General features: G+C 42.1%; 1 protein-coding gene across 3 annotated transcripts in view; it reads left to right on the forward strand.

Moving 5' to 3' along the window:
• Positions 1-21,414, forward strand: part of LOC144595861 (partitioning defective 3 homolog B-like) — a 916,989-nt gene that overhangs the window by 845,791 nt on the left and 49,784 nt on the right. For all 3 annotated transcript variants that reach the window (XM_078403665.1, XM_078403667.1, XM_078403666.1), the window contains one exon: positions 17,791-17,867. In XM_078403665.1, the coding sequence (XP_078259791.1) occupies positions 17,791-17,867 (77 nt within the window). The remainder of the gene's footprint in view (positions 1-17,790; positions 17,868-21,414) is intronic.

The raw sequence follows: 21,414 nt of genomic DNA on the forward strand, positions 1-21,414 counted from the left end.
AACCCAGTGCTAATTAAGGCACCCATGCTGTTTAATGTAAGGGACACTGATAAGATACCTTTGTCTTGTAGAGAGGCAGGGCAGTTCAGAGCATCAGTCTGAAGAAGGGTCTCGACCCGAAACGTCACCCATTCCTTCTCTCCCGAGATGCTGCCTGACCTGCTGAGTTACTCCAGCATTTTGTGAATAAATCGATTTGTACCAGCATCTGCAGTTATTTTCTTATACAGTTCAGAGCAATGTTCTGCTCTATGTTTAACTTTATTTTTGAGCTCAATTTCCACACAATGAAAATAGATATTTCAAGCATAAAGTATGGCCACTGAGTTCCATACAATAACTTAACCATGTGAACAATACATGAGAGGGTTATCAATTGCATCAGTCCCATGATACATTACAATCTGAAGGCATACTACAGCTTATATCTTTATTTTTAAATTGTCTTTTCCACCAGGGTTCAATGTCAGGAGCACAGTACCAGACAATAGGCTCCTGGAATTGAATTCCAAATACAATACTGAGTAAAAACAGCATCTATATACTAAAACTATCGTTTGTTTGTTTATTTGTGATCGAACTACAGCCAAAACGGTACACGATAGCTTGACAATTTTAGGCCCACCTTACTCACCGTCATCGCTTTAATGGTAAAGCAAGTAGTTTTATTGAAATCGGTGTTATATTTTTTAAGTTATTCACATTTTAAAGTTTAAATCTATCTCCTAGGGAGGGAGGGAGGGAGGGAAGGGGAGGGAGGGAGGGGGGAGGAAGATGGATAAGGGGGGTTGAGGGGGATAGCGAGGGGGAAGGGGAAGTGGGGAGGGGAGGGGGAGGAGAGTGGGAGGGGGAGGGGAGGGGAGGGGAGGGGGGAGGGGGGGGAAGGAGAGGGTGCTGCACCAATGCAGGAGAGGTTTGGGCCCAACGGGTCCACTTGGTCTAATATCTTTTAAAATGCAGAAATATTAAGCTTTACTTAAATTTTTACTGTGGAGCACTGTATCAAGTTTATGCAATTATGGATTAAAGATGTGCAGGTCCTGCAGGGACCGTGAATGTATAAGAATGAAACATGCAAGTTCTGCTGTGCATTTGTTCATTTATGTTTTTCCTTGTGATGTAACTTTATGAAGGATTAGTATCCACCTCAATTAACACTTGAAAAGATTTCTATTGCAAGTTAGGAAGTGTAACTGAGCCTCCAGATACTCCAATGATTGTGAATAAGGCTGGCTTATGAAGAACGCATCAAGAGACTCGCGTTTATCTTTATTAAATCCACAACTTTTCGAAGGTATCTGTGGTGGAGTGGGCCAGATGTTGCACTCTTCACTGTGATCTTTATTTAGTCCTCAGCATCTTGAAGTGTGAAAAGCGTCACATAGGATTTGGAGTCTGTTAATGTATTCACTGGCATATTAAGAGTTGGACTTGTTTTGATTACAGCCTTTACTGAAATCCGAAGTCTCTTAAAATACTTTGGTGGTTGGGCTGTCTAGTAAGCTCAGAACTATTTTTTGAGATTGGAAAAAGTTGTAAGAGAGCATGAAATATTTAGTCTATGTCATTATCATCCTACAAACAGAAGGTACATGTCTTTGCACAGAGATATTCTTAAAAAGAGGAGTGTTTTTAATACTAACGCGCTTGTTTTAAAACAGAGAAGCTATTGGCTTCGGAGGTCCTGTCTTTGAGTAGGGGACATGTTTGAGATGTGTGAATTGACACTGTGCAGACAGCCCTGGTTTGGTTTCTTTGTCTATTGATAGTGGTTTCCAACATACCTAAAACATCTAGAGAGGTCATTAGTCAAGCTGGAGCTGTTGCAGTCAGAGAGGTACAAGAAACCCCTTCACATGCATGTAACCAAGGGTTCTGAAGAGCGTGCCAGGCCTGCTGGGTGTATGCACCAGCGGCAAGGAGTTTAATTTGGATAGGCGCATTGCTTTCCTAATGATCCCTGCGCACAGTCAATCCACTGTCAAGCAGGGGTTTTTTCAGCTCAGCCACCACACTTGTCAAGCATTGTATCTCTGTGAAAGAGGAGACCCTGTGCAAATTGAAGCTGACCGTCTGTCCAAGAGGGAGCGTCCTGTGGTTATGTTTGTTTTGATAAGAGGCTTGAAATGTTCCACTGAAAAGTATGACTGCCTTTGGTCAGGATGTGTGAGCTCACAGAAAGAAGCCATTGTTCTGGGCTCTGGCAGGTTGCATTGGAAAGCATTCACAAAAGCAACTTGTGTAAGCCGCGCTGAACTTTGGCCTCGGACTTTTAGGGGGTAGTTTGCAATATAGCACTGTTTATTTCTGTGCACATGCCAGTAAATTGATTCTTGTTTTTTAACTGCGGGGAAAAGGTGGGAAAGATTGGTGGAGAAATGGAGAGGAAATGCTAAATCTGGTACTGATTGTGGAAACTGGGAAATTTAGAAACAGGAGCGCTGTGTGGAATTATAGGATTAAGTTGAATGCCACCCAGCAAGAGACAGGGAGTGAGAACAAGCTAAACTCATTCTTGTGGATTGACTTCATGATTTGAGGAGTAAATACAAGAAATGTAAAATAGTTCCACATTCGATTACTCAACCCTTTATAATTGACCTAAAATACCCAAAACAACAGCATGCATATACATTATTGGGGAAAGAATTAGTTTAGCTAAACTATCCTCCCCCCCCCCCTCCCCCCCCACCACTCCCCCCAACATCCAGTGAATTTTCTGACCCCAAGTTTTCAATTTTGGGATGAAAGAGCATTCTTAAAAGATTTTTCAAGTAAGCACACTGATCCTCCAGATCTATCCATTTCTGATTCCGTGTCCATGCTTTATCAAGCAGTGGTAGCTGTGCTTTATACTGAAGACACTCAAGTCACCCCAGTTCTAAGGAGGGGTCTCCAAACTGAATCCATTTTATGTTTCTCTTTCCACGGACTGCCTGACCACCTGGTGTTTCCAGAATTATGTTTTTAATTACACCTCACTTTCTCACTGAATATATTTAACAATGAGGCAGTTAGATTTAATGACTCCAAAGTCGTCATGGGTAGAAAACAGGAATAGGGTATTGAGTTAGAGAATATGGTATTGAATGGTAGAATAGATTCAATAGGCCAAATGGCCTGATCCCTTTCCTAGTTTCTCTTTCTCAGGTAAGATAGGTTCCTAAATGTAGTGTGAGGTTTTTCAAGTAATATCGCAATCAACACAAACTGCTGGAGAAACTCAGTGATCAGGCAGCATCTGTGGAGGGAAGTGGACAGGGTTGGAAACCTTCTTCAGACTGATGGCCCAGAGGGAAAATAGGTGCAAGAAGGGTGAAAGGAAGGGCTGGGGCAAGAGCAGGCAAGTGATAGGTGGGATTGATTGGCCGATGGGTTAGGCGGAGGAGATACATTGTCTGTCCATTTTCCTCTACAAATGCTGCCTAGCTCATTGAGCTCCTCCAGCAGTTTGTTTACTGCTTAAGATTCCACTGTCTGTGGTCTTTATTGTCTTGATATTGCAATCATACTCATCCAAGAAAATATTCCAGCAAACTGCTGATTTGTACCTTGTTTGCAGTTGATAAGGTGTGAAGTTTCAGGAGGCGAGACATTTTGGGTCGAGTACCATCATCAGTCTGAAGAAGGGCCCCGACCCGAAATATCATCTGTGCTTTTCCCTCCACAGATGATGGCTGGCTGCTAAGTTCCTCCAGCACTTTATCTTTTGCTCAATATTCCAGCATCTGCAGTCTCTTGTGAAGCCTTTAAAAAAAAAAAAAAAGCAATTGCATCAGCCCCTGTTTTTAATCATGTGGAAGGATAGGGAAAGCAATGAATGGAAGGGGCATTTTAATAAAGACGTTTAAAATTATTAGAGTTCAATATTGTTAGTAAAGAAAGCTATTTCTGTTCGCCAATAGAGAACACAGATTTGAGATTAAAATAATCTGGAGGGAGCGGAGTTCATTTTCATGTCATAAAAGTGTTTTAGTCTGCAATACACTGCCTGTGGAAGCAAATTTACTGTTATTTTTCCAAGGGAATCAGACCAGTAATTGAAAGAAACAGTTCCAGAACTATGTTGGAAGAACATTAGTGTGAGATTAAATAGTTAACTCTTTCAGAAGTGCAGCAGCGACACAATGGTCTCTTTCAATTCTGAATGATTCTATAATTGGACTTATCCTAGGATCTCCTAAGATATTTGGGCTTTCCAGTTCTGCCATTGTGCAACCCTGTGATGTTGCTGGGCATGCCTTCTGATCCAAATCTCTGTGCTGTTGTTTTATGGCACCTTTTAAATGTAAAATCAACTCCAGATGTATTCCAGAGGTATAATGTACAAAAATTGAATGCCAGCCCAAGCAAAGGATAATCAAAATCCTTTGTAATTTATTCATTTTTCAACATCTGGGCATTATTGGCAAAGCCTTCCCCATCTCTGATTGTCCCCGGGAAGGTGAGCTGCCTTCTTTCCACTCCTTTCAGTGAAGGTGCTCCCATATCGTTGATAACTACCAAGCATTAGACCCGACAATGATGAAGGAACAGCAATATGTTTCCAACTCGGGTTGATGTTGGAGGGAGACCTGGAGGTGGTCATGTTAACATGAGCCTGCTGCTCTTGTTCTCTTGGTGGTACTACCCATGCATTCAGCACATGCCGTTGGACTTCCTAGGCAAGTAGTTGCAAGTGCATAGCACACACTGCATCATCGTGGGGGAGGGATTGAATACAGATGGATGAAGAGCCAGTCAAGCAGATTTCTTTACCCCAAATTGTGCTGAGAATTTTTCAATATTGCTGGAGCTGTATTCATCTAAGTAAATGAAGTGTGTTCCACATGCCACTGACTTGTGTCTCACGGATGATGGACAGGGTTTGGAATGAGTATGGAAGAAAGAACTGCAGATGCTGGTTTAAACCGAAGATAAACGCAAAAAGCCGGAGTAACTCAGCGGGACAGGCAGCATCTCTGGAGTGAAGAAATGGGTGACGTTTTTTCTGTCGAGACCCTTCTTCAGATAGGGTCTCGACCCAAAACGTCACCCATTCGTTTGCTCCAAAGATGCTGCCTGACCCACTGAGTTACTCCAGCTTTTTGTGTCTAGGGTTTGGAATGAGTCACTCACAGCAAGAGACCCAGCCTATGACCTACCCTTGTATCCATGGTCTTTATGGCTTGTCCAGTGGAGCTACTTATCAGTGGGAGCTCCTCAGAATATTGATGGTGGGGATCTCCTCAATGCTAACGCCATTGAATGTCCGCAGTAGGTGATGGTATTCTCTCTTCTTTGAGAAGGTCATTGTTGGCACTTCTGTACCACAAGTCTGCCTTGCCAGTTATCAACCTATATCTGAATGTCTGACTTGATTAAGTGATACTTTATTGACTTGGCTCCACTGTATGGAAACATTAGCTACTTTATTTTCTGAGGAGTTGTAAAAAAGAATTGGGCATTTGGCATCATCAGTAAACTTTCTCATTTCCAACAACTAAAGATGTTGGACCAAGGATACTAGCCTGAGGAATCCCTGGACTGCAGTTCTGGGACTGGACCAATCAACTTCTGGCGACCACAATCATCTTCCTTTGAGTGAGGTCTGACTCCAACCATAGGAGTGTTTTTGCTTTGGTATCTATCAAGGCAAGTTTGACCAGGATTCCTCGATGCTGTCTTTGGACAAACAGTGACGTGATATTGAGGCCATTCACTTTCACCTCTCCTCTGGAATCCAGCTCCTCAGTCCAAGTTCAGACCAAGGCTGTGATGCAGTTTAGAGCCTTGGTCCTGGCAAAACCAAACCAGGCATCTGTGAGCAGTTTACTGTTCAGTAAGTAGCTGCTTCATTTCACTGTTGGCAACACAGTTCATTACTTTGTTAATGCTTGAGAGTGGACAGGTTAGATGGTAATGAGATGGATTGCATTTGTTGTTTATTGTGGTCAGAACACACCTGGGCAATCCTCCACATTGTTGGGCAGATGCCAGTGTTGTGGCTGTGTTGGAACAGCTTGATTAGAGGCACAGCTGGTTCTGGAGATCATGTCTTCAGTACTTCAGTTGGGATGTTGTCTGGTCCCACAGCCTTTGCTACCATCCAGTGCTCTCAGCCATATCTTAACGACACGGGGAGTGAATGAGACTGGCTGAAGACTGGCTTCTAAGTTGGCGGGGTTTTCAGAGGAGAGCCGAGATGGATCACCCACTTCTGCCTTGACTTTATCACTCACATGGACCCTGCTGCCTCCCACTGCCAGGTATTTAACTGTTCAGTATCATTCACAATGAGAGATGGTGTGGTTGCAGAACCTTTGCCTGGTTTATTTGTGGGACTGCTTAGCTTTGTCTACTATATGCTATATTTGCTGCTAGCATGCAGATGGTACTGGGCTACAACCTTTGCTCAGTTGGCACCTAATTGTTTGGAGATGCCCTTCTGTATTCCTTATTAGTCAATGCCCCAGCATCTGTAACTGTACAGTGAGGAACTTTACAGATTGCAATGGGATACATTTCTGCTTTCAGAACGGTCACGTTGAACAAATAGCATTTAAAGATGAAAGAATGATTGATAGGTAAAAGAGTGGGGTTTAAGGGAGAAATTTGCAAGCATTAGTTCTGAACAAAATTGTCACATGTACCGACAACGGAACAATGGAATTCTTAGTTGCTGCAGCTTAACAGACCTTTTAACACAATGATACACAGATAAATATATAATAATCATTAACACAACAAATTAATAATCAGAATACTAGGTAACTGTACTCGTGTGTCCTTGGCTCAGCTGAGATCTGAATGGAAGAGTAGGTTTGAAATGAATTGACATGGTGTATGCTGGGGCAGATGCTAGGGAGGGATATGGAATATGTGTTGGGAAATGGAATTTGAACATGTAGGTTCTCATTGTTTAAATGGAGGAAATGCAAGCCCATCCAAGATTGAATGTTGGTCAAATAAGTAAGCCATGGTAATGCATTTGTACATCAGATTTTGTTCTCAATGTGCACAGATAGGCAGGTGGGTCTACCGTAAGATAACAAAAACTTCTACTTTAATAATATTTAATAAAAATTAGAATTTCTGCGTGATTGTCGTAGGTTAGGAAATATTATTTTAATGCAGTTGCATTGGCATTAGCATCTCAGGTATAATTTTACTGTGCAGATAGGTTGCAGAGTAAACATTTCCTGCATTGCTTCACCAGCAAAGTTGAATTTTCCATTTGCCATACTGATCAATCGACGGCAACTGTCGGATCAGTGGAGCCTAATGATGTGGGTTTGCACCGACTTTGGAACTGAGTTGGCCATTCCCATTCATCTCTGTGGTGTCATGCACTTGAAAAAGCTCGATCGTAGCCTGAAATCTTGCGCTAACCTCTGCTTAGGCTATCTGTCAGGGTCAAGGATGACTTGTTTCTATTCCATTTCTCCAGGTCCTGAGATGGCATAAGAATCCTAACTACCTGAGTCATTCAATCCCAATCAGAAATTCTTAAAACATAAATTTTAATGCTATCATCACTTGAACTAACTTTTCAAGCCCAATTTCACACCGAATAGCAATATAATATTGTTCAGCTCGATCTCCTCTACAATCATCTTTGTGTCATATTCAATATCTTGGTGATATAATGATAAATACCTAAACAACATATAGCTTTCGATCAAGATTGCTTTTAAGTGTCTTGCTACTTCAATTCAGAATCCAATATTCAAACCTGAGACAGGAACTATAAATCATTTACATGACTAAAGAAAACTAGACGTTGAAATCTTTTACCAAACAAATAAAGATTCGAGAGAATCTATTAAATTCTTTTACAGAAATTACTCCTGGATAAGATCTTTATTTCTTGAACAATTGTGAAAAAAGCACATTCTCCTCAACCCTACGGTCATACAAAAAGCAAAGGGGATTTGCATATTTTTTACCAAATTTTATTCACAATTCACTCATTTTCACTAACTTTCACAACAAGTCAAGGGTGTTTTATTGTCATATGTTCCAGACAGAACAATACAATTCTTACTTGCTGCAACATAAAAGAATGTGTAAACATAGTACTCGGTAAACAATATAATAAACAAGAAAAAAATGTTCAATGCATATATATATATATATATATATATATATATATATATGTATATATACACATATATATACACATACACATACACACACACACACACACACACACACACACACACACACACACACACACACATGCATTCACATAAAAAAAACAATAACAGTGCAAAAAGACAAAACCTATGCCCCAAGACTATGCAGGTCAGAGCTTATTTGGAGGTTGTAGTGTTTAATAGCCTGATGGCTGTAGGAAGTTACAGTTTTCAGGCTCCTATATCTTCTTCCTGATGCAGAAGTGAAATGAGTGTGTGGCCAGGGTGGTGTGGGTCTCTGATGATGCTGGCTGTCTTTTTGAGGCAGCAACTCCTGTGGATCCCTTCGATGGTGGGGAGATCAGAACCCATGATGGACTGGTCAGTGTTCACCACTTTTAATTGTCTGTCTTCATCTTTCCTGGGCATTCAAGTTGCCGAACCAAGCCGTGATGCAACCAGTCAATATGCTCTCTACTGCACACCTGCAGAAGTTCAGGAGAGTCCACTCTGACATATCGAATCTCTGCAACCTTCTCAGGAAGTAGAGGCGTTGATATGCTTTCTTTATAATTGCATCAGTGTGGCTGCATCCAAGAAAGATCAGAAATATCTATACCCAGAGACTTGAAGTTTTGGACTCTCTCCACCATCGTCCTGTGGATATAGACAGGTTTGTAGGTCCCTCAGAAAATCTCCTGCTTGCCATGCATTCAACCCCCTAATCTCTGCTGAGGAATGCTTTCCCTGCCACCTCAACCCCCTAATACGCAGGCATATCTTCCATCTCACCTTTGTGTATGTATAATGACGCAAAAACAGAAACTGCTGGAAAACCTTAGTGGTGCAGCCAAAAGAGCAGTTGCCTCTCAGCTCCTGCCTCCTAGGTCAATCCCTTTCTTCAGTGTTATGTGTGTTGTTTGCACATTCTCCCTGTGCTCCGGTTTTCTTCCACATCCCAAAGATGCGCAAGTCGGTAGATTAATGGGCCACTGTAAATTGCCCCTAGTGTGCAAGTGAATGGCAGAACCTGGGGAGAGTGGATGAGAATGTTTTGGTTAGTTTAGAGATATAGCATGGAAACACATTGACCATCGATAACCTGTTCACACGAGTTTAATGTTACTTTCCCACTCCCTTCAAACTAGAGGTAATTTACATAGCCCAATTAACTACAAACCTGCAGTTTCTTCCCAGCTATTTTCAGGCAACTGGATCATCCTACCACAACCAGAGAGCAGTCCTGAACTACGATCTACCTCTTTGGTGACCCTCGGACTTGATCAGACTTTGCTGGCTTTACTTTGCACTTAACGCTATTCCCTTATCATGATCTATACACTGTAAATGGATTGATTGTAATCATGTGTAGGAGGGAACTGCAGATACTGGTTTAAACCAAAGATAGATGCAAAATGCTTGAGTAACTCAGCGAGACAGGCAACATCCCTGGAGGGAAGGAATGGGTGACGTTTCGGGTCGAGACCCTTCTTCAGAACTGAAGAACTGGAGAACAGTCTTCGATTGTAATAATGTATTGTCTTTCTGCTGACTGGTTAGCATGCAACAAAAGCTTTTCACTGTACCTCGGTACACATGGCAATAAGCTAAGCTGAACTGAACTGAACCGTCTTTGGGATATGGGCGGAAACCTCAGCACCCAGAGGAAACCCATGCAATCAACGTCCAAACTCTGCACCGACAGCACCTGAGGTCAGGATCAAACCCAGGTGTCTAATACAGTGAGGCAGCAGCTCAACCAGCCGTGACACTGAGCTACCATTGATGTGGGGAGAATAAAATGGGCTCAGTGTAGGATTCATGTCATTGATGGTCAGTGCTAATGTGGTGCACCAAAGTATTTTGTTCTGTGTCGTATGACTCTTAAGTGAGCAATTATGGAAAGAGAAACAGTTTTATTGAAGAAACCATTCATAGCTGGAATTTAAAAAGAGAAAGATTTTTTAGATTTAGCGATACAGCGCAGAAACAGGCCCTTCGGCCCACCATCTGCACAAGGCAGATGCTCACCATCACAATCTCTGGAGTGAGGCTTATCATCTTCATCACGAAAGTACCTCCAAAAAAGCCACATCCATGCCCTGACTATAAATATTCCCAAGGTATCACAAAATACTGGAGTAACTCAGCAGGTCCGGCAGCATCTGGGAGAGAAGGAATGGTTCTCCGATTTGTACCAGCATGTGTAGTTATTTTCCTATAAACATTCCCAATGTTCCGGCAGGGCTTTTTTTTGTAGACAGGAAAGGTGCCAGTACACATACAATAGTTCACACAAGGTAATTCGCTGCTGTACATCAATCTGGTTTTCAACTTTTTACAGGTGCTGGTACACTGTACTGGTGCATACCATCACAAAATAGCACTGCTTATATGTATATGCCGCCAAGACCAGTCCATGTATCTGAAGCCAGTGGCATTTATTATAGGCCACTTTCTTCTTCCGGTTTCTCTGCATGCCAACCTTGCATTTACTGAAGGCGACTTGTTCATTGCACAGATACCCAGCTGTTCCTGGCAAAGTGCCTGATCCCATTGCTGGAATACTTGCATTCATGCGGAAGAGTGCATACTTGCAGGTGCATGGAAGCTGCTTATTTGCCACCATGGATATTAAATATGTGTCAGTGCAAATATTTGTGTCTCGTGCTGACAAATATTTGTGTCCCTGACTGACAGTCAAGTGGCTAAACAATTCAAATTCACAAATTCTATCTCTCAAATTCTTTTGTGCCACTCATAATGTGTTGTCAAATTTTCCCCCTCACACTGAATAAAAAGAAACATGAAGCTCCGAGCTCCACTGAGTGAGGCCACATCAAATTTATGTCTTAAAATAATATTCTGAAAATATCTGTGCAAGAGTTGAAACAAATCCTTTTAGCAAGTTAATTACTTAATAGAATGGGTGACAGATAGAGGGAAATATAGTTTTCTTGGCACTGTTCCTCCTTGTGATGCCTGGTTGCATAAATTTCAGAAGTAACGTTTCTCAGAGGAGGCTTCTTCTAAAACCCTGTCAGTTCTCAAAAGTACGCTCAGAAGATCCTACAACATTCCCCACATATCCCAGGGTACTCAGGGAGGTGGCTCTAGAAATAGTGGACGCATTGGTGATCATTTTCCAATGTTCAATAGATTCAGGATCCGTTCCTGTAGATTGGAGGATAGCTAATGTTATCCCACTTTTCAAGAAAGGAGGGAGAGAGAAAACGGGGAATTACAGGCCAGTTAGCCTGACATCGGTGGTGGGGAAGATGCTGGAGTTAATTATTAAAGAGGTAATAAAGGTGCATTTGGATAGCGGTAAAAGGATAAATCCAAGTCAGCATGGATTTATGAAAGGGAAATCATGCTTGACTAATCTTCTGGAATTTTTTGAGGACGTGACAAGTAAAATGGATGAAGGGGAGCCAGTGAATGTGGTGTATCTAGACTTTCAGAAAGCCTTTGATAAGGTCCCACACGGGAGATTGGTGAGCAAAATTAGACCACATGGTATTGGAGGTAGGGTGTTGACATGGATAGAGAATTGGTTGGCAGCCAGGAAGCAAAGAGTAGGAGTAAACGGGTCCTTTTCAGAATGGCAGGCAGTGGCGAGTGGAGTGCCGCAAGGCTCGGTGTTGGGGCCGCAAATATTTACCATATATATTAATGATTTGGATGAAGGAATTAGAAGTAACACTAGCAATTTTGCAGATGACACAAAGCTGGGTGGCAGTGTGAACTGCGAAGAGGATGTTAGGAGGTTGCAGGGTGACCTGGACAGGTTCAGTGAGTGGGCAGATGCATGGTAGATGCAGTATAATGTAGATAAATATGAGGTTATCCACTTTGGCAGCAAAAACAAGGAGGCAGATTATTATCTCAATAGTGTCAGGTTAGGTAAAGGGTGAAGCAGCGAGACCTGGGTGTGCTTGTACACCAGTCACTGAGAGTTGGCGTGCAGGTACAGCAGGCAGTGAAGAAAGCTAATGGCATGTTGGCCTTCATAATGAGAGGATTTCAGTATAGGAGTAAAGCAGTTCTTCTGCAGTCGGATAGGGCCCTGGTAAGACCACATCTGGAGTATTGTGTACAGTTTTGGTCTCCTAATTTAGATTTTATTTTAGATTTTTTTTTTAGAGATACAGTGCGGAAACAGGCCCTTCGGCCCACCGAGTCCGCGCCGCCCAGCAATCCCCACACATTAACACTATCCTACACACACTAGGGACAATTTTTACCCAGTCAATTAACCTACATACCAGTACGTCTTTAGAGTGTGGGAGGAAACCGAAGATCTCGGAGAAAACCCACGCAGGTCACGGGGAGAACATACAAACTCCGTACAGACGGCGCCCGCAGTCAGGATCGAACCTGAGTCTCCGGCACTGCATTCGCTGTAAGGCAGCAACTCTACCGCTGTGCCACCGTGCCGCCAAGGTGTCCTTTGAAGAAGGACATCCTTGTAATTGAGGCAGTGCAGTGTAGGTTCACGAGAATGATTCCTGGGATGGCGGGACTGTCATATGAGGAAAGATTGAAAAGACTAGGCTTGTATTCACTGGAGTTTAGAGGGATGAGAGGGGATCTTATAGAGACATATAAAATTATAAAAGGACTGGACAAGCTAGATGCAGAAAAAATGTTCCCAACGTTGGGGGAGTCCAGAATCAGGGGCCACAGTCTTAGAATAAAGGGGAGGCCATTTAAAACTGAGGTGAGAAATAACTTTTTCACCCAGAGAGTTGTGAATTTGTGGAACTCTGCCTCAGAGGGCAGTGGAGGCCAAATCACTGGATGAATTTAAGAGAGAGTTAGATAGAGCTCTGGGGGCTAGTGGAATCAAGGGATATGGGGAGAAGTTAGGCACAGGTTACTGATTGTGGATGATCAGCCATGATCACAATGAATGGCAGTGCTGGCTCGAAGGGCCGAATAGCTTCCTCCTGCACCTATTTTCTATGTTTCTATTTTTCTATATATTTCTGACATATGCACTTCCCGGTCACTACAATCAGTTCAGTGTAGGACAGTCTTGTTTATTATCACGTGTCCCGAAGTACAGTGAAAAGCTTTAGTTGTGTGCTATAGAAAACTGATGATGATATTAACTCAGCAGGTTAGGCTACATTTGTGGAAGGTATAGTCAAACACCATTTCGGGTCGGGACCCTTCTTCACACTCCAGTCTTCAGTCCAGCTGCCTGATCCGCTGAGTTCCTCAAGCATTTTGTGTTTTGCTCAACATTCCAGCATCTGCAGTGTTTTGTGTCTCTTAATTAATCTACCAATCCACACATTTTTGTGACTGAAATTGATGCATTCGAAGAATTCCACGTGGTCATAAACAGAATGTGCAAACTCCACACAGACTCCGAGATAATCTGAAGAAGGATCCAGAACTGAAAGGTTATGAGTTTAGTCCCTCCACAGATGCTGCACGACTTGCTGTGTTCCTCAAGAACTTTGTGTTTGCTCAAGATTCCAACATCTGGAGCATATATTATATGATGCTGTTTTGTGGAACTCATACATTTGAAAATTGCCCATTATCCTCCTCACATTATCCTCCTCCTCGGGGATTTTGAAATCACAAAGGACTCTTTCTCCCTACTTCTCCATACTAGCATGGTGTGTGCATTCACCCTATCTATGCCCCTCCTGATCCATAAGATTACCCCTCTATCTCCCACGCTCCTCGTCTGTCTGGTCTCTCTATAACAGTCCCTCGAGTCCGGAAGGCCTGATCTCCCTCACCAGTGAAGAAAATGTGGGAGATCTGTCCAGCTATAATAGCACAACATTAATAAAAGTTGTTGTACAAGAGACCAAAGGTACTGTGGCTGTGCGAGCAAATTAGAGCAAGAGACTATTGGAATGATATAATTGCCTCTAAAGGGCTGCCACTATTATTAATCAATTTCTTTTTTATTTACAGAAATTTCAAACATTTTGAAGTAAACTTTGATGTATTGTGCCATGTCAATGAAATAGAATAGGAACCTAAAAGAACCATTGAAAAACCATCCTGACTGATTCTTCCAGATTTATAGAGTACATTTCCATTCACTTGATTAATTTCACTGCCGACCTTTAAATATGACTGTATACAATATTACCATAGCGTTGTACAGCATAGAAACAGGCTTTTTGGACCATCACATCCATGCTGACATTTTAGCCAATCTATATACTAAAACTCTCGTTTGTTTGTTCCGGAACTACAGCCAAAACGGTACACGACAGCGAAACAATTTTAGGCCCACCTTACTCACCGACATCCCTTTGGTGCTAATGAAAGAAGGTTCATTGAAATCGGTGTTATATTTTTGTTATTCACATTTTAAAGTTTAAATCTATCTCCTAGGGAGGGGGGAGGGGGGGAGGGAGGGAGGATAAGGGGGGTTGAGGGGGATGGTGGGGGGGAGGGGAAGGGTGGGGAGGGAGCAGGGGGGGAGTGGGGGGTAGAGGGAAAGGGGGGTAGAGGGGAGGGGGTTAGATGGGAAGGGGTAGAGGGGAGGGGTGGAGAGGGGGGGGGTAGAGGGGAGGGGGGAGAGAGGAGAGGAGAGAGAGGGTGCTGCACCAATGCAGGGGAGGTTTGGGCCCAACTGGTCCACTTGGTCTAGTTTACACTAATCCCATTTGCTCTGATTAGGACTGCATCTTCCTCTGCCTGCCTATTTAAATAAATAGTTGAATGGATAAGTAGTTACCTACTTTTTCCATCAAAATCAAGATGCATTTATTTTAGTAAATATATTATGATTATTCAAAACAATCAAAACATCTTTTTCATATTTAAAATTATGTCAGTGGCACACAATAATTTCATAATTCATGATTCATATTGGTTTCATATTAAAATCAATAAAATCAACTAAAACCAGTCCATTTCTTGTTAAACTGTTAATATAATAATCAAATCTATCCATCTGGATATTCAGTCTAAACCCTCAACTTTGTTTCTTGAAAGGTTATACATTCTTCCTAATATATTTTTTCTGCAGTATTGTGCATTTGCTGAATTTTATTATCGCATTAACTCCAGAACTGCTTGGCTCAGAAAGCCTATTTTCCCCACCATCAAGAATCCTCTGCTTTATGTTCCAAAAAACGCTGTGCATGCTGACAGAGTGAGATGTTTGTGCAGATCTTTGATCTCTCAGTTGGTAATAAAAGTTTCAAGCTGTTTGTGGGTTATCTGAACATACTTTCCTTCTCATTACCAATTCCTCGTTGAGAGTGAGTGTACCAGGGGGGCTCCAGTCAGAAATGGAAAAACAACAAAGGTCTCACGTCCGACATAGGTTTTTTAAAAATTCATTGAGATGAGCCTGCTGGTACCAGTATTATAGAGTTTGTTCTGGTGGTGGTCCATTTTGTATTTTTTGGCAACAGTATCTGGAGCATTGTTCTGTCTAACTTTCTGCAGCAAGCAGAGGGTAAGAAAAAGACTATCAAGTTTATAGATTTTTTTAATAGTCATTGAGGAAAAATAGTTACCACACTTTCAATCAATTGAAAGCGGACAAATATAACTTGACTGGGTCAAATAAAATGTTCAGATTAAGATAAATGTTAGACAAGGTGTTAAAGCCCAAAGTAGATCAAGATGCATATCAGCCATATTCTCTAACCAAATTGTGGAAAAGGCAGAAGAGCCTCTACTGTTCCTGTATTACTCCTCTACAATGACATTTAATTGACTGTGTCACGATCCACTTAGTTTTGTTCCAACAGGAGCAGAGCATTGGTGCTGTAGCATGTTGATTGGTAGATCATTCTTGGATTAATTGGATGGTTAAAATGTTGCTAAAATTTTATTGGTTTCACGGTGTATGGGCTTTGTTTTATTTTTGACCACCTCTTTGGTTTTAAAGAATTAAAAATAGTTAAATGTTTATTTTAGGCAGATGTTATACAGTTATTTAAGTTGACGGCATGCTTTCATTTTTGAAATCCTTTGCACTGATTATGGCAGAACAATTAATTAAACTTTTCACTAGAAACCGGGAGGCAGCTCAAATTCATGGTTAATACAGAATACAGAGCTTTATTTGTCATTCGGTACCGAGGTACCGAACGAAATTACTTTCCAGCAGTCACACAAAAAAAAGAACACAAGACACATGACCCCAACACAAACATCCATCACGGTGACTCCAAACACCCCCTCACTGTGATGGAGGCAACAAAACTTCCACTCTCTTCCCCACGCCCACGGACAGACAGCTCGTCCCCGACCGACCCGCACAGTCCCCGCAAGGGGATGGAAGTCCCCGCGGCCGAGTGACTTATTCCTGGACAACACTTGGAAGAAGTGCTTTCTATAAAATCACTTGCTTAATACACCCTTGTTATAACAAATCATATGGGGGGGGGGGGGATTGTGTCAATTATTGCTGATTGTCCGTTGTAACAGAGTAAGGTATTATCATTGTATGTAATTGAAACAAAGAACTGCAGATGATGGTTAATACACATAGGGATACAAGCTGTTGGGGTAACTCAGCGGGTCAGGCAGCATCTCTGGAGAACATGGATAGGTGACGCCAGGACCCTTCTTGAGATTGATCCAGTCTGCTGAGTTACTCCAGCACTTTGTGTAGTTTCACTTTAAAACTAGGCACCAATGCCGGCGGTCTGCACTGAGTCCTTCTTCACTGGTTGATGCGGCTGTTGTTGCAACCAATGTCACCATTGGGCTCCCTCCCCTCTCACCTACTGCTGCTTCCAAGGTTGTGTATGTTGGCGACTGGGGGAGAAGGAGTAGGAGACAGTGGTTGTGGGTGGGGGGGGAGGGAGAGGCCAAGTAGACAGAGTGACAGGAGAATGAGGAGGCTGTGGTGTTCGAGCAGGGAGCAGATAAAGCGATGGCCGACAGGAAGAAGCAATAGGTGGGAGGGTTGAGAGCCCCACAGTGACTAAGGGCATCCTGTCGGTTGCGACAGCCTGAAGAAAGTGCTGGTCCTACAATGTGAGCTTCAATAACAGCTGTGTCCACTGGACTGTGCAGTGAGTGACGAAGGTCTCACTGGTGCACTCTGCGAGTTGGGGGTGGCACAGAAGCTGGTGTTCCGAGCGTCCGGGGAGGCAGTGCGTGCTGGGGGTGGCATCAGCAGGTCCGTACGCTATATCCACAATCTATTACAAAGGGGTCTATTAAAACGAGAGTTTCCTGTATAAAATAATTGCTTCTAATTCCTCTTGATTTGTACAGAGGATCAAATCACAGTACACCCATGAGCAAATGATTCCAATGACTTACAACTCTCTGGTAAAGATCATCTGATCTAACATAATTCAACCCATGTTCCTTGCATTAAGTTGGGCTTGATTGCTATAGTAGTACCAATGGTAGAATAAATAGCTGACTCATACAGACATAGTTTATTCAGAGGATGAACTGAGTTGAGTGATCTGGTGGTTGATGAGCTAATTTGGTTGATTAGTTGCTAACATAAGCAACTTGAAATGGTTGACTGGATTTGGTTAAAGAGCTAATTGATGCCTTGGCTGCTTGGATTGGTCAATGGAATTGATTAGGTAATTAGGTTAAATTGTTAATGTGATTAATTTGTTTGTTAGGATATTTATCTTACATATTTGTGGCTATGTCTAAACATCATGCTTGAAATGTCATTAACATTCAATAAATTTGTTTACAGGTACAGCTTCCTGTTAAAGGACTAAATGGTCGATCTAGATTTGAAGAACTAGAACACCAGTACACCACGCTGCCAAGGTAAGGAAACTTTGACCAGTAGCATGTGAGACCAGTAGCATGTGAGACCAAACGAAGGCTCGGTGATCGTTTCACTCAACACCTTCACTCAGTCCGCCTTAACCAACCTGATCTCCCGTTGGCTCGGCACTTCAACTCTCCCTCCCACTCCCAGTCTGACCTTTCTGTCATGGGCCTCCTCCATTGTCATAGTGAGGCCCAGCGCAAATTAGAGGAACAGCATCTCATATTTTGCTTGGGCAGTTTACACCCCAGCAGTATGAACATTGATTTCTCTAACTTCAGATAGTTCCTCTGTCGCTCTCTTTCCCCTCCCCCTTCCCAGTTCTCCCACTTTCTTCCTGTCTCCTACTACATCCTATCTTTGTCCCACCCCCTCCCCTGACATCAGTTTGAAGAAGAGTCTCGACCCGAAACGTCACCCATTTCTTCTCTCCAGAGATGCTGCCCGACCCGCTGAGTTACTCCAGCATTTTGTGTCTACCTTTGACCAGTAGCATTGTCCCTTTGGTTGAGGAAATCCTGAGTAAATGACACCAAGAAAATATAATATGTGATTGGGCAATTGATCCATTGAGCCTTTTAAGGATAGAGTAGGTACCAACCCACCATTTACTGTTCATCTAACATATTGTCTGCGAAGTACATCAAAATTCTGGTGACATCTCATTTTGCATGATATTTTCCTGATTTTGTTGCTTTCTGATATTCTACTCCAAGGAGTCCGGCAGCAAAGGACAGTTCTCTCGGCCTGTATTTGAAGTCCTTGTGTTGTTCCTAAATGTTACTTAATCCAGCTGTTAGTGAATACCATTAGTTATCCTTGCACTGCACTACAGTCTGAGAAAATTCCTCAACACATCAAACTCACCTGAAACTTGGATGACATTTTGGTGTTTGCTTTGTAAATATCTGCCCATTGTTCCAATAAAGCATGAAATCTGATCCCATAATTAACTGACAACCAAATTTGATCAATATGTTTGTAGCTAAGAAATTAATCATGGTAAATCACATCAAATCTATGTTTTGGAAAAACATCTAGCCAAACATTCTTTGTTACACTAAAAAATTTTTTTTACAAAGGCTTCATTATGCCAATCTGTGTGAACTCTTGGATTGTTATAGATCAAAGGAGAAGGTTGTCAAGGAATTTGACAGGTAACTTTTTCCCCTGAGTAGGTATCTATTTGGTAGAGCTCTGGTTTCATGGGTTGGAACAATGTGAGTTCAAGTCCCACTTCAGGTATTTGAGCATGAATGTCGGCAGAAAATCTGTTAAGCTGCTCCCTGCCTTCATGGGGATGTGGTACTGTTTTAAAAGGAGCAAGCAAGTTCCCATTTGTGTTCTGATAAATAATGGAGGTTACCTGGACTGTGTCATATTTGTGTTTACAGGACATTGCTGTGCATAAATTGTCTACCTTATTGTATTGTATTTTTTCTTTAGTCACGTGTACGAAGATACAATGAAAAACATTATACACTATCCAGTCAAATCATACTATGCATGTATACATGCATCAAGCCATAGACATACAACAGGTGGTGCAAAGTGGAAAATACCAGAGTGCAGGATATAATATTACAGCATTATAGCATTTCAGTTGTGGTGCAATATCTCTGTCAACCAGCTTTGAACATAGAAATCTGAAAGCATGTTCTTTCAGATCCTTTGGATGTCTTTCTTGGACAGTCAGTGTTTAGAATCCAGAGGCATATGGTATGCTTCCTTCACCAGTCGAGGCATTGCATATAAGAGTCAGGAAGTCATGTTGCAGCAGTATAAAACTTTGGTTAGATTGCATTTGGAGCCATAACAGGAATGATGTGGAGACTTTGGAAAGTGAACAGAGGAGGTTTCCCAGAATGCTGCTTGGATTACAGGATATTAGCCATGAGGAAAGGTTAGACAAACTTGGATTGTTTTCTCTGAAGCGATGGAGGCTGAGGGGAAACCTGGTGAAAGTATATAAAAATATGAGAGGCAAATAACGTTAGATGGTCAGAATCTTTTTTTCCAAGATGAAAATGTGAAATACTGGAGGGCATAGCTTTAAGATAAGAGATGGAAAGTTTAATGGAGATGAGTGGGACAATTTTTTTTTTTTACAGTCTGCTGAGTGCCTGGATCTTGCAGATAGGATAGTGGCATTTATGAGGCTTTTGGATTAGGCATATGGCAATGCAGAGAATGGAAGGATATGGATCATGTGCAGCAGTGGAGATTAGTTTAACTTGGCATTGTATTTGGCACCAATATTCTGGGCTGAACGGCCGATACCTGTGCTGAACTGTTCTATACTCCATCTTCTATGAATAGTTTATCACTCCAATAGTTTTCAATCCAGGCAGTTTTCTTTAGTTTATAACATTACAAAGGAAGGGACTTCTGGCAGGCACAATGGATTAGAATTTTGTGCTTTCCACTAATGGGAGCAGGAAGCACAAAATGCATTGTGGGAACTTGTCCACAGACTGCCCAGCTAGTGAACCATTTTTCTTTGATACCTGTCTTATCTCCCAAGGGTTTACACAGTGTTAACTTGAATGCCTCATTGATCTCAGTGCAGAACCTCAAACAGGCCCTGGTGTGAAGGTAATCGGGCAGCTTCCTTCAGGGAGATTGTTAAGACTTGCCTGATGCGAGAGTATTAAACTAAAACACTACAAACTATGATCCTTGGGGCTGGGCAATGGTGCATTAAAGGGACAGTAAAGAAGGGGTGATGAATTTTACATAAACTAAGTATCTCTGTCCTGGGATTGCTTGATGCTATCACACACTTCAGCAAAGAATGTGTTTCATTACCCTGCCAGCAATCTCTCACCTTGATCAGTATAAATGCGCACTCACAAACTTGTTCCAGCAAATATTATAAGACAGGAAAGATGTGTTTATTTTGTAACTTGAAAAATAAATTCTGCGTTAAGGTCTCAGGTTTGAAAGATGAGCTCCATAATACAGGTTTCAATATGGGGATTAAAAAAAAAATATTTTTTAAAGCGGGAAGCTTATTTTCAATCAAGACATCATCTGGACACACTGTGCCCTTGCACATTGGACGTGCGATTTTGGCATGAATGTTCACATGACTTGTCTTCTGTCCCCAGTCAATGATATCAGTGGACCAGACCGCAAGAATAAAAAAAGCCAAGAGTAGTCATTGCTCTTGTCTCATTGTCATGGAATAAAGCAAAGGTGAGGGGATTCATTCAATGCCAACACCTGAATTATCTGGTGTTCTCCAGGGGCAATGTTTGTGAGCAGATGCCAAGTTGAGAACTGAATTTAGTTACAATATAATTTTCCATTCTGCCTTCGGTTTCCATGTGTAGTCAGCCACATGGACACGTAAGTATTCTGATCTCTTGTCCTCTTGTCATCTAGTGTTATTGACCCTTCCTAATTCACTTCCTTTCCCTCCCACCCACCTCCACAATTAAGCAAAATTAATTTGCACATGTGTGTGAGGATGCTGACAATGTTTGAGTCACGTGCATTAGTGTGCATTGGACATGCATGGACCACGAGGACAGGAACTAA

The sequence above is a fragment of the Rhinoraja longicauda genome, chromosome 8 (genome assembly GCF_053455715.1).
Source record: "Rhinoraja longicauda isolate Sanriku21f chromosome 8, sRhiLon1.1, whole genome shotgun sequence".
NCBI lineage: Eukaryota > Metazoa > Chordata > Chondrichthyes > Rajiformes > Arhynchobatidae > Rhinoraja > Rhinoraja longicauda.